This window comes from Astatotilapia calliptera, chromosome 13 (assembly GCF_964374335.1).
Source record: "Astatotilapia calliptera chromosome 13, fAstCal68.1, whole genome shotgun sequence".
In the NCBI taxonomy this organism is placed as follows: Eukaryota; Metazoa; Chordata; class Actinopteri; order Cichliformes; family Cichlidae; genus Astatotilapia; species Astatotilapia calliptera.
Genome location: NC_137434.1, coordinates 22,630,673 through 22,643,659, shown reverse-complemented (window position 1 = coordinate 22,643,659; position 12,987 = coordinate 22,630,673). Strand labels below are relative to the sequence as shown.

The 12,987-nt window shown below is 38.1% G+C and overlaps 1 protein-coding gene across 2 annotated transcripts; it reads left to right on the top strand.

The window, feature by feature from the left end:
- The first annotated feature begins 3,487 nt into the window (after positions 1-3,487).
- On the top strand, positions 3,488-11,734 carry LOC113035009 (transmembrane protein 26). Of its 2 annotated transcripts, none has more exons than XM_026190236.2 (6): positions 3,488-3,799; positions 4,518-4,614; positions 4,874-4,957; positions 9,122-9,330; positions 9,487-9,566; positions 11,129-11,734. In XM_026190236.2, the coding sequence occupies exons 1-6, from the start codon at positions 3,609-3,611 to the stop codon at positions 11,419-11,421; spliced, it is 954 nt and encodes a 317-aa protein (XP_026046021.1). In that variant the 5' UTR covers positions 3,488-3,608; the 3' UTR covers positions 11,422-11,734. The 2 variants fall into 2 exon arrangements, with proteins under 2 accessions (XP_026046021.1, XP_026046022.1); XM_026190237.2 differs by having other exon boundaries at positions 3,492-3,799; positions 4,551-4,614.
- Positions 11,735-12,987: the final 1,253 nt, after the last annotated feature.

The following is a 12,987-nucleotide window of genomic DNA, read 5'->3' as shown; positions in this document are numbered from 1 at the left end:
ACCATGTTTAGATATCTTTGTGAGGACCAAAAATTGGAATGTTGCTATGCTTGTGGGGACCAACATTTCCTCGTGGGGACTAAATGTCCATCATTTTTGATGGTTAGGGTAAGTGGGTAGGGAAAGCATTATGTCAATTTGATGTCCTCACTAAGATATAAAAACAAGTGAGTGTGTGTGTGTGTGTGTGTGTGTGTGTGTGTGTGTGTGTGTGTTAGATGACATAATCACTGACTTCTGTTAGATAAGTGTGTGTGTCTCTGTGTCTCTGTGTGTGTGTGTGTGTGTGTGTGTGTGTGTGTGTGTGTGTGTGTGTGTGTGTGTGTGTGTGTGTGTGTGTGTGTGTGTGTGTGTGTGTGTTAAACTGTACAGAAGTTTTAGAATTTTCCTTAGTAGGTTTTAAAACTTAGCATTCTAGCAACAATATCAAGAGGAATCAAATTTATGCCTGAAACAGACAGATGCATAAAGAACAGTGCTTAGACACAAGAAGAATGGAAAGTCCTGAAACTTGTATCATGGACCCACAAACTCTGAGAAGTCAAATTATGATCACCTGATACGTCCACTGAAAAATTGTGGCAAGTTCTCCAAGATAAAAAAACAAAACAAAAAAACATTGCTGTTTTGATCAATTTTTTTCTCCTTAATGTATTTTTTTAATGTATTAAAAATACATTCTTAACATTATTATTGCAAGGATCTCCCACTTTACCTTTATTGCTTCTTCCCACAGGCGATACGGTCTCTCAATCACACCACCACACAGTACTGACCCACACATATGGTTCTTACACACACACTGGACTTTCTGGACTTTGGTTTTGCACAACACTGGTCACTATATTCTTCATTTCCGGTTAATACTTGTACAGCTGCTGTTATTGTGTATATATTTATTTATATTTAGATTTCTTCATACATTCTTATATAGTTCTATATTGTGTATTGTGTATTTTGTTGTACAGTTATTTTATTTTCAACTTTAATTTATATATTTATCTTTATCTAATTCTTCCCAGTTAAATTTACCCTTCATTCTAATTTGTGTTGTACAGTTATTTCATTTTTAACCTTAATTTATATTTTATTCCTTCCTAGTTAAATTTACCCTTTTTAATTTTTCATATTTATTTCCTTTCTTATTCATAGCCTTTTCCTTTTTTGTTTTCTTTAGGTCACGAGCAGTTGTCCAAGCATTTCACTACATATCGTACTGTGTATGACTGTGTACGTGACAAATAAAAATTTGAATTTGAATTTGAATTATTGCCTCAAAACTTTCCACAAATTAAGAGTCTAATTATATTTGTAGCTCTGAAAATTTATATTGACAGTCATGTGAAAAAGAAAGTTTGCAAAGGACTCTATGCAGTCTTTTGCAACACTGCAAACACCTGTCGGCTTCCACAGGAATTAAAACCCAAGCGTTACATCTTAGACTCTACAGGCCTCAGTGAGCATATTGAATGCTAAAGATCAGGACAGGACAATTAGAAAAAGAGCAAATGTGTATGGCTTGTTGGAAGGATAGCCAGGAGAAAACCTCTTCTCTCTATAAAGGCAGCACAGCTTAAGTCTGCACAATTGCATCTGAACAATGTACTTTGGATACAAAGGACAAAGTCAAGAAATCTGCCTTAATGCAAACACCCAAACACAGAATATCCAATACTTCATGGAAAATGCAAACCATGGTGATGAAGGGGTGATGATCCAAGCTTGCAGGCTTGCTTTTGCAGCTGCAGTATCCGGGCAGTCGACAATGAACTTCTCTGTATTTCAAACTATTATTGAGTCAAATGTGAGACCATCTGTTCGACAGCTTAAGCTTGGACGTCCCACACACAACAGGAAATCTACAGCAGAATGGCTCAAAAAGAAAAGAATTAAGGTGTTCTGATGACCCAGGCCAGACCTCAGCTTAACTGAAATGCTGTGGAAGGACCTTAAGAGAGCTATGCATAAATGAATAACCACAGACTTGTAAAAAAGAGTGAGTCAAAACTCCTCCACAATGATGTGAGAGACTGATAAAGTTGTAAAGAAGATTGTTTCCAGTTATTGCTACAATAACATGGTTCTACAAGCTACCAAATCAGAGGGTGTACTTTGCTTCTCATGGGACTCCTGTGATCTTTTTTACATAACTGTATGTGAACATGGAAATACTTCAGTCCACCTTTACCTGCATTTTACACCCCAAGTTGAGTACTACTAGAAATGCAAGTTTTATAAAATTACAAACTAAGATTCATCCAAATATAATCCTATTAAAATGCAGTTACTGAAGTTAACTCTGTAACTTCTGTCGGTGCTGTGCTTTTTTGGAAATCGAATTTCCCAGAGGAACCCACCCGAGGGATTAATAAAGTTCTATCTAATCTAATCGAATCTACATTTACTCAAGTGCTCAACCTAAATACAAGCATAGGGTATTTGCCACTTAACAATCACCTCTTTATATAAAAAAAGATGATATCCCAGTAATTACAGGCAGATTTCATGGTGCTGAATATTGCAGTATGTGCACTCTGTAGCTCGGGACAACTTGGAGATGAATGAATGAAGACAAAAATATCTTCCTGTATATTTAAGATTGAGAGCAAATGTTTATGCAATGCAGAAGTTGTGTAATTGTAAAGATACTATTACTGTGTGTAGAACAAACTTGCACAATTCTGTAAATAAACTGTATCTGCATTTGGACATGGGTAATTTTTTCCTGTATATATACAGTGGACCTTTCATACATTAACTGAAGGGTATAAAACAGTTAATAAATATAAAATAGTTGCTAAAACTCTCGATCGTGGCTCAAGAGTTGGCAGTTTGTCTTGTAATCGGAAGGTTGCCGGTTCGAGCCCCAGCTCGGACAGTCTCGGTCGTTGTGTCCTTGGGGAAGACACTTCACCTACTGGTGTTGGCCATAGGGGCCGATGGCGCGATATGGCAGCCTCGCTTCTGTCAGTCTGCCCCAGGGCAGCTGTGGCTACAACTGTAGCTTGCCTTCACCAGTGTGTGAATGTGAGAGTGAATAAATAGTGGAATTGTAAAGTGCTTTGAGGGTCTCGAAAAGCGCTATATAAATGCAATCCATTATTATTATTAAAATAGTTTTCAACCAGTAAAGGTCATATTTGCCTGTTTGTTGTTCTGCTTCAGCTTTGGGACTTAATTTATAGTTTCCAGGAATTAAAACAGCTCAGGATGTCCTTGTCGTGGTATTCCTGTTAAAGAAAGGCATGCTGTGATGCTGCCTCCCCCATACCCTTAAAGAATTTCTAATCAGTCCAAGATGTCATGAATTAATCACGAAAAAACAGAAAGACCTTCTTGCGTCAGCTTGCATTGTATTTAACTGGAGCTACATTTATTCCGACTTTCCCTTCTATTGGTGTATCTGATCCCGTCTAAGGGTCGGGGGGGGGGGGGGGGGGGGGAATGGACCTTGACTCTATAAGGCGGAGCTTAAACTTTTGTGACTTTGGCGAAAAACGATTTTACCCCCACTTCACTGCTGGAGTCACAGTTTCGTTTGTATCCGTGCAGTTAGGAATAACGGGACCGCTGCGGCGTCCAGTGCCAAATTGCAGGCAACCGGCGACATGGGTCTGATTAAATTTATAAGTGCGATCATTACTAGAGCGCTTTTTATCCTGATTGCTCTCATCGGTGTGTGGAGAGTGACTCGGGTGAAGGAACATGACTTTTACTGGTTGCTAACTTTCCTCTTTTTGCCGCTTGTTCTGGAAATGATAATAACCCTGAGGAGGAGGAAAGGAAAGGATTACAAATGGTGAGATGTGAAGCATGAATGTAAGAGTGTGGAAATGTGCTGTAAGGCTGTAATTATATTATCCTTCAGTATGCATTATGTTACTTAACGACTGGAGTTTGCACAGCTACTTGGCATAGATGTACAGTATATGACTAAAACTAAGCGCTTACCATTTCCCCCAAAAACTTTATCCCTTCCCCCATCTCCCCCGAGCATCCTATATCCTGCCTGTCCCTCTGCTGCTATTGTTAAGCTGTCCTAAGACATTAAGTTGGGGTGGTACCCCTTAACTCATATCGCAGATCGCAGTCTCCCCTGTCTTCCTGCATGCTTGAAATACATTGTGTTGTTCTATTTTTCTGACGTGATATTGCATTTCATTCAACAACTTATTGAAGTGCTATATTGTGTAAGACTGTGCATTTAATGAAGCATCCACCAATCACTGAGGAGGTTAATGGATGCCTCAGAATATCTGTTGTTTTAAAAATCATGTTGCGTGGTAGTATTTTGAGGAAGTAAACTAGAAGCAAAGTGATAATAAAATACTTAATATTGTGGCAGTAACTAATAATTATTTCAAACTGCCAAATCTCCAAAAGAACACAATGAAAAGCATCTGTTGTAATCTTATTTATCTTTAAGGGGTATCAGTTCTGTATATGGTTTTTTTTTTCTTTTTTACTAATTATAAATAAATAAATAAAAAGTCTGAATGATTCTGGTCATCTTGCAGGTTTTCCCCACCCATCTTTCTGTTTCTCATTAGTATCATTCCCTCCATGTGGCTCCTGGAGCTCCATCACCAGCAGAATAAGAACAGCGAACCTCAGGTACTCCATGCCAGAAAGATAAATTATATAACTTGCTTAAAATAATCTCCTGTTTCTCAAACATGTAATTTAACAACAGATGTTGGTGAGTGGGAAGTTTGCAGGCTTCCAGCTCTGTAAAATAACCGTTCATTATACATTCATTTACGGATTCCATCAGATATCCCATTTGCTTTTAGGTTTATACAGGCTTACCTACAAGAGAATAATAAGTAGCCTGTGAAATTAAGTCTGTAAAATCTTCTTTCATCTGTTTCAGTGTCAAAAGCTTGATTCTTTGGATCTGTACAACCTCATTCAAAACAAGACCTCCAGAAACCTCACGATCACGGATTCCCTGAAGGTAAGAGTGATGGAAAGAAGAAGAAAAAAAGAAGAAAACTGATTTTATACCATTTGGCACTCATAGTCAAATATATCATGTTGAATAGTGTTGTGAAACTAACAGAGCGTTTCCGAATGAACTAACTAAAGGCAGACAAAATTCTCAGGAAAGTTGCTTAGACAAGTCTCTTGGTGTTTACTTCCACTGGTTCTATCTGTTTTGTATTGTTCCCTTTTACTGCTCACAGCTGTATGCCTGCCATGTCAGCACTTTAAAGCTGCCACATAATCATTCATGAGAAAGTCACTGCTCCCAGCCAGGAAACAGTCAAATGCTCACCATAAAAAACCACAGCTTGGGCTTCAGGTGTTTGCTCGTGAGGCTGAAGTTTTACCTCATACAGAGCTTGCTTCTTGATGATAAGCTAACTGCCTGCTGGCTGTTTCTCTTTGATAAAGCCAAAAAGAAAAACACAAAAATGTTTAGTAAACCATATAATATAAAAAAAATCTGTCAAGTCTCTTTTAAAATTCGAGATTCAGGGTGATTTAATGAAATAGTTCTTGGAAACTCTTTACACAGAAGTGTGGATTTAATGTAATACTGAAACTTTAAGTTCACAATGTATATCCCAGAATAACCTCGTCATCAGACACACTGTCTGCAATGCATAAACTTTAACCTTTCCCCCAGTAATTATTGTTTAAATAATTATTATTATATGCGTATGTGCATATAAATTATTATTAATTATTTATATGCACACACAGGGTTAGGAAAATATATATAAATATATATGTAAAGCATATTCTCTTTCTATTAACTTCTATTAACTTCTATTAAATTGTATATTGAAATACCAGCGTCCATGTCTTTTCTCAATTTAGTTGTGGACAGTGCTGCCAGGCTCTTCAAGGGCAAAGAATACGAGACGTGGTTATCAGGAACTGAAATCTGACTGTGTAATACGGGATCCCTGAAGAGACTTAACTGGAAAGCTTCGTACAGACTGATTCCGATATGTTTAGAAAGATTTCAACATCAGAAGACTGGCAGTCTAGTTTTGGCATTAGAGACTGAACAATATAGAAAGTAACCACTAATAGGAAAAACAGAAGTTCTGAAGGCTTGCAGTCAGTGATGATCATTTTATTTGTTGTTTTGACAGTTTCAACTGTTTTTTCTTAGTGTTAAATTTTCCGATATTATGACATTTTGGTTCAAAGGAACTCAGGTTTTCACGTTGACAGCAGAATTTCAGTCACATAGTTTGCTTTACTTATGCTTCTGCAGCACTGCATTTAATTTTATCTGAGGATGGAGAGTATTTGATAACTAGAGAAGTTATGAATAGCTGAGAGACGTGATCAAAGAAAAAGAACAATCTTCAATTGTGTTTTATTATAAGAACGCTTTGAGTAATTCAACAAGAAAGGAATAGATGAGATTTGAGATGAATATCACCAGCATACAGTACAAATCCTTCAGGTAAACAATAAGTTGAAGGATAAAGGATCCAACAATCAACCTCTCAGGAACCTCACTGTTCACAGGTCACAGTCAAATAAGTATAAGCAATAAGAGCATTTATAAGTCTTTCTTTCAAAAGTCTTTTTATTAGACAAAGGTTCCAATACAATGTATACAATAACACAAAATGCTTCAGAATATTCAAAAGTTTCAATCCCTTAACCCTTAAAACAACAAATAATTGGAAGCCTGCTGCCCAACTAAACAAAAAAACAAACCAAAAAACAAACAAACAAACAAAAATTTTTTCCAAATCCATACAAGACTTTATATCTTTTAGCCATTGTGTGTGTGAGGGGGGAGAAGAGTCTTTCCACTTCAGCAGTATAGCTCGCCTGGCCAACAATAATGAAAAGTTTAATGTACTGAGTCTGGAGTTGGACAGATTCAGATTCTGGACCGCACCAAACATAGCACAGAGTGGCTCTGGTTCAATTTGATGCTGCAGGACTTCAGACATGGTATGGAAAACAGATTTCCAAAAGGTGGACAAAGAAGGGCAGGACCAGTACATATGAAACAATGTACCAGGAGCACCCCCACACCTTATACAGGCTGGGTCCACCCCTGGACCAATGCCCCCGATGAACTATCTTAAATTGGATAAGTGTATGTCGAGCACACATTGATATATTGTGAACCTGGCCAAGGATAGAGTCCCACAGTTCATCCGTAATATGAAGAGCATTTATAAGTCAATACCAAACACTCAGTCTATCAGTTGGCTGGGTCCATCACTATCAAAATGACTGTCAAGAGTAGCATTTCAGTCATTTCTAAATGGGTGTGCTTTGCGTCAGATGATGTAAGAATAAACCTCTGATAATGGAAGCAATATTTAATTCAGGAGGTCATTAAAATAAGAGGATTGAAACTTCCTGTGCAGTCAAACTGTTTTGAAAGCTTTTCACGTTGATGGTTTTCTTACAAATGGAAATAAGTAATGAGGAGAGTGTGTTGAGAAGATGGGAGAAGTACTTTGAGGAACTCACAGATTAATTAAAAGAGAATGAGGGGAGGACAAATGGAGAACAGGCAGAGGGGAACTGTGAAGACGATGAAGCGGGGCTGCTGGCCGAGATTACCTGTGGGGGTATGAAGATGTCCAGGAGAGACAGCAAAGATCAGATTGTTTAACACAATTTTGGAGCGTGAGAGGATGCCTGAGTTTAAATACCTGTGGTTACCCATCCAAAGTAACAGACAGTGCACAAGAGTGGTGAAGAAGAGAGTGCAGGCAGTCTCAGAGTGATTTGTGATAGAAGAACAGCAGCAGGAGTGAAAGGCAAGGTTTGCAAGATGATGGTGAGACATGCTATTATGTCTGGTTTGGAGAGAAAGACGAGAGGCGGGACGTTGAATATTTGCAGATTTTCATTGGGTACGTTGGGTTTGAAGACAAAGTTGAGAAGCTGAAGCGGTTTGTTCATGTGCAGAGGATGCTAAGGCAGGAGGAAAGCGGAAGATCATAGAGAAGATTCATGTGTGTAGTGAAGGAGGACATGGAGAGGGTTGGTGTGACAGGGTGAGATGGAGTAAACGTCATACAGCTGAAACGAAGACTTAGTGGAAAAAATAACTCTGTTTTACGTAGTTAGCATACAAACACTACATTTCAGGACACCTGTCAAACAGTGAGGCCACAATGTAGCTGCAAAGACTATTTTAAATTGTATGACTTTTAAAACTTGCAAAAGTAGCCTGCATCTACATAACTATCAGAATAATCTCCAGTGGTCACATTGCTTTTACAGCCACAGCAATTAAGAACACTGAATAAAACTGCAGTTGTAAAACATTACAAATGAAACAGACTAAATTTTCTACACTGATTGGAAACACATTACTACAGTGACCAATAACAGTAAGAGGAGTGATTTAAACCAGACTATATAAACAATTACTAGACCACAACCACCACACCCATTTCTCCCAGGAGATGAAAGAAAAAACACGTTTTTTAAAAATGGCTGCAGTTAGTTGCAGCGTGTCACTTATAAAAACAATGTACAATGTTGTGTGGGATGATAAAATCACTGAAGGATAATTCTGGCAATGTTCTTCATTTTTCTTACTGTCAACAAATCCCATTGAAATATGATAACATACAATGATATCATGTGAATGCCAAGTTTGGCTGTGTTGACAAAGTATAATGTAGTGTGTTCCCCTGACACTAAACTACCACTGTCATCCAAATCTAATATTAACACGTAAAAGATAATTTAGTCACGTCTTGTGGTAAGTGATGTATTAAATTCTGTTTTAGTGTGGTTTGCAACTGTGTCAGTTACTCTTACAGTCACTGAGCACTTTATTAGGAACACCAATTTAATTGAACCGAGGTCAGTTTTTACTGACAGTTGCAGAAAAGACAGTTCTGATGCTAGTTATTATCAAGGTAAGAGTGGGTGTTGGGTGAAACCCGATACTTATAACTCGGTCAGTCCATCAGAATTGTCTTTTGACCAATTTTCTTTGGTCATAAAGGATAGGATTCCCACCCCACCTCTATCCTCCTCTGTCATGAACTCTCTCTTCGAAGGTTCATGTTGACATCTGTTCTAATAGGGCTAATTTCTGCATTCTTACGGTTATACAAGTGAGTTTAAACCAACTTTAAATATCTGTTAATGTCTTTTCTTTTTCCAGGATATTGGCAATTTTTTCTCTGCTGTTTGTGCGAATGACTGGATCCTGGCTCTCCATCAGATCCTGCTCATCCTGCTCATTGTGGGGAAGTGGCTCCTGCCCTTGGGAGGCGGGGTCACAAGAGATGAGTTGTCTCAACTTCTTCTAATCTTTGTTGGCACTGCAGCGGACATCCTGGAATTTACTAGTGAGACACTATCAGATATCAAGTGGGTGACTAATCATGTTCCATCTCCATGTGCATTTATTTTAATTTCACACAGAGCCATGTACATGTGTTGATAATATATCAATGCAATAACTGAAATAAGCAGTGAAACTCTTTCTTCACTCTTCACCGTGTTTTTTTGTTTTGTTTTTTACAGAGATAACAATGATATGCTGGTCTATGTCATCTTAGGTGTATGGACCTGGAGTATGTTGCAATTTCCACTTCATCTAGCAGGTCAGTGCGTGTTAGTGTATCAAAATGTAACTTTAGTGCTTATTAAGGGCCTACACCATAAAGACACTAATTCCCTAGTAATTCAACATGTTTATAATTTTGCCAAACATCCCATCAACTGCTGGGAGTAAACGGTGATGTAGATAAGTTCTCCCTAGTGCCATCACTTCCCGAGTATCAAAACCAAAGGGCATTGCCACCGACATGGAAATGCTGCTTCCTTCAGACCTATACTTAAAAAAAACTGCTACATGAAGTAGTCAGAACTGGGAATTTGTGCAAATAATTAGAGATAAATTGACAAAGCTTCAAGTTCTCATTTTACCTGAGAAGAGGAATCTCTTATTAGGCCGCTGTGTTCTTGAAATTGCCAAACCCTAATAATGATCTCAATTCTCCATAACCCCATCTCATAATTTATAAGTAACCCTAATGATGCAGTTATATGCATCTTTACCATCGCAGTGCATTTAGAGCACTTAGTACTCTGTGTTTGCACACAGAGAGCCATGTTCACTTTGTCTGGATCTCTTTTAAACACACAAAGAATTGATAGACAAATGCAACATATTCATATAATGCAGAGTTGACTTTGGAAACAGCCACTGAGAAAAAAAAGATCAATTTAGAAGCTATTCTGGAGTTTCTGACACATCTTACAATCTTTAAGATAGGGTATATGGTCAAGCATTATAATACATTTTTGAAAGGTTAAGGTTCTTGAAAAATGTTTGATGATTAAAGGCGTGAACCTCATCAACCCTCTTCAAAGAAATTAGACAACAACCACTGAATATATTAAAGATTAAAGGGTTTAAAAGCTTGACTTTCCAATTACACTAGCATGGTTTCCCCATCCCCCTATAACACAGGAAAACCACCAAAGACTGTTTATAGTTTGACTTGACTTATTCAAATATTTGGCTAGCTCTACATATTTGATCTGATAGATTTTTATACCAGCTACCCCTCCTGACAGAACTCCCAGGGAATTTGTGTGTACTGTCCTCAAATCAGGAACCCTCAGCTTTCTATGTGACTATGTAAACCATTACACTCCAACAAACACATTAACTGGGTAACATAGGAGTCCTGTGCATATGTGAAGAGTTTTCACTTCTATGATAGGTTAGACTTTTTTGAGGTTTAAACAGCTAAACAATAAATGGATAGCCTTTGTTTTAGTTTTTAGCCATTTAAAGGCTAAAAATGATGCTTTAACTGTAGGTCTTAGTGATGCCCCTCCTCTTATCTACTGATCTACTTAAAGAAGTAAGCTGTTCTAACTGTTTCTCCCTCCCCTTTATCCAGCTTTCTTCTAATTGGCTAACTTTCTTATGGGTGGGAAGATGTAAGTTCAAGGGAAAAGCATAATAGGTATCCTTTATGTGTGACTATTCCAGCATTTCTTTAGAGAAGAAAGATTTACCTCTTGAAAAACAATAGCAGGGAAGGTTGCTCTAAATAGCAAGTGTGGCGTCTGTCAGACTACATCAAGCTACCTGAATGAAACCTTCATTTCACTCCCAATCTGTTGCTTTTTCTCTCCTTATCTGACATAGTGGTGAACTCCACACCTGGCAGAGAGGCTGATCAGGGTGCACAGGAGTCTCTCTTGACTAAGCACAGCACTGACATATGGAACATCATTCAGGCGCTGTTTATCCAGGACGGCCCTTTTCTGTGTGTCAGGCTCACTGTGATGGCCTGCTTCAAAGTCTTCCACCAGATGCTTGTCTTTTTTGCCATCAAGAACTTCCTAGTGGTTGCACTGAACTTGTACAGGTTTGTTGTTATATGTCAGGACTTCAGAACCTCCAGTGACAATGATGCCGGGGGCACCGCCATCCCATGACTTTGATGCATAAACAACAAGTGTAAACGGAGGTCTGGGAGGATTTTACACCAAACTTTTTAAAGATTTTTCAGTTAAAAAGAAAACTACACCTGGAGCAGGAAAATAAAAAGAATTTAATGCTCTCTGCTTTCTTCACACACTTCTACTGTGTGAAATACAGAATTCAGAAAACTCGGATATGCTGAGCAGCTAAGTTCAGAGACTCAACTGCTTAGCATCCAGTTCAGCCTATGAAAATCTCTGTCAACTCATTCATGTAGTACTTATATCCGGTTATGAATACATGATCTAAATGTTAGTTTCAACTATGCACGGTATAAACTGGTTTGTTTGTTTGTTTGTTTGTTTGTTTGTTTGTTTGTTTGTTTGTTTGTTTGTTTGTTTGTTTGTTTGTTTGTTTGTTTGTTTGTTTGTTTGTTTGTTTGTTTGAATGAATGACTTACGTGACCAACAGCACCAGGGACACAGCAAAACAAGGAAACAGAGCAGAACAGGAAAAAGGTGTGGCGGTCACAATAATAAATATCTCCATATAAGAAAATAGTGCAAATCTACAACACTAAGCCTGTCAACACTCCACAATGCCTTAAAGTAGCTCCAGTGCCTCTGCTTATCAGTGCAGCATAAAATAACTGAAGTCCCAGACTTTCAGGTAAGACTTTTGTGCTTAATGGCTGAGAGGACATGAGGTCACCAAGAACAGGAAGAGAAAAATAGATGAGAGCAATGGCTCAGAGGCTAGGAGGTGTTGACAAAAAGCTCGACAGCATTTTTCCTGTCTTAACGCAGACAGGATGTTCCGGCTGACTAAAACAAACCCTGATCCAGCAGCTGGCTGTTAAAGAAAAGAACTTTAGCAGCGTGGATAATTATTCCACACCTTGATTGATGGTTAGTTGTACCTCTTGGATGGTGATGCTTAAAAAGTAATTCATGCCCCCCCCCCTTCTTTTTTAACAAGTATCAGAAATGTAAAATAATCCCTGAAGTGGGTGAATTATCTTATCGTTCGTGCAATATTGTTAAAGTAAGTAAAAGTAAGTAAGTAAAATTTATTTATATAGCGCTTTTCACAGATAAAAATCACAAAGTGCTTTACAACACAGAAAATGGGAATATAAAACAATATAACAGTAAATAAAACAATGTAAAACAATAAAACTATAAAAACAGCATAAGAAGAAATTAATCAAATGCTTTTCTAAATAAAAATGTCTTCAGCTGTTTCTTAAAACAATCAATGGAGTCCGTGCAGCGAAGAGACAGTGGAAGAGAATTCCACAACCGTGGTGCCACAGTCTGAAAGGCCCGATCACCACGAGTTTTAAAACGAGTGCGTGGTACCACCAACAGTCTCTGATCTAATGACCTTAAAGCCCGAGAAGATGTATGTGATTTCAGCAGGTCAGATAAATATTGAGGAGCCTGACCATGCAGGGCCCTAAAGGTTAGAACTAAAATTTTAAACTGAAACCTAAAATTTACAGGCAACCAGTGAAGGGAGGCCAAGACTGGAGTGATATGCGATCTTCTCTTGGTGCCTGTTAAGAGACGTGCTGCAGC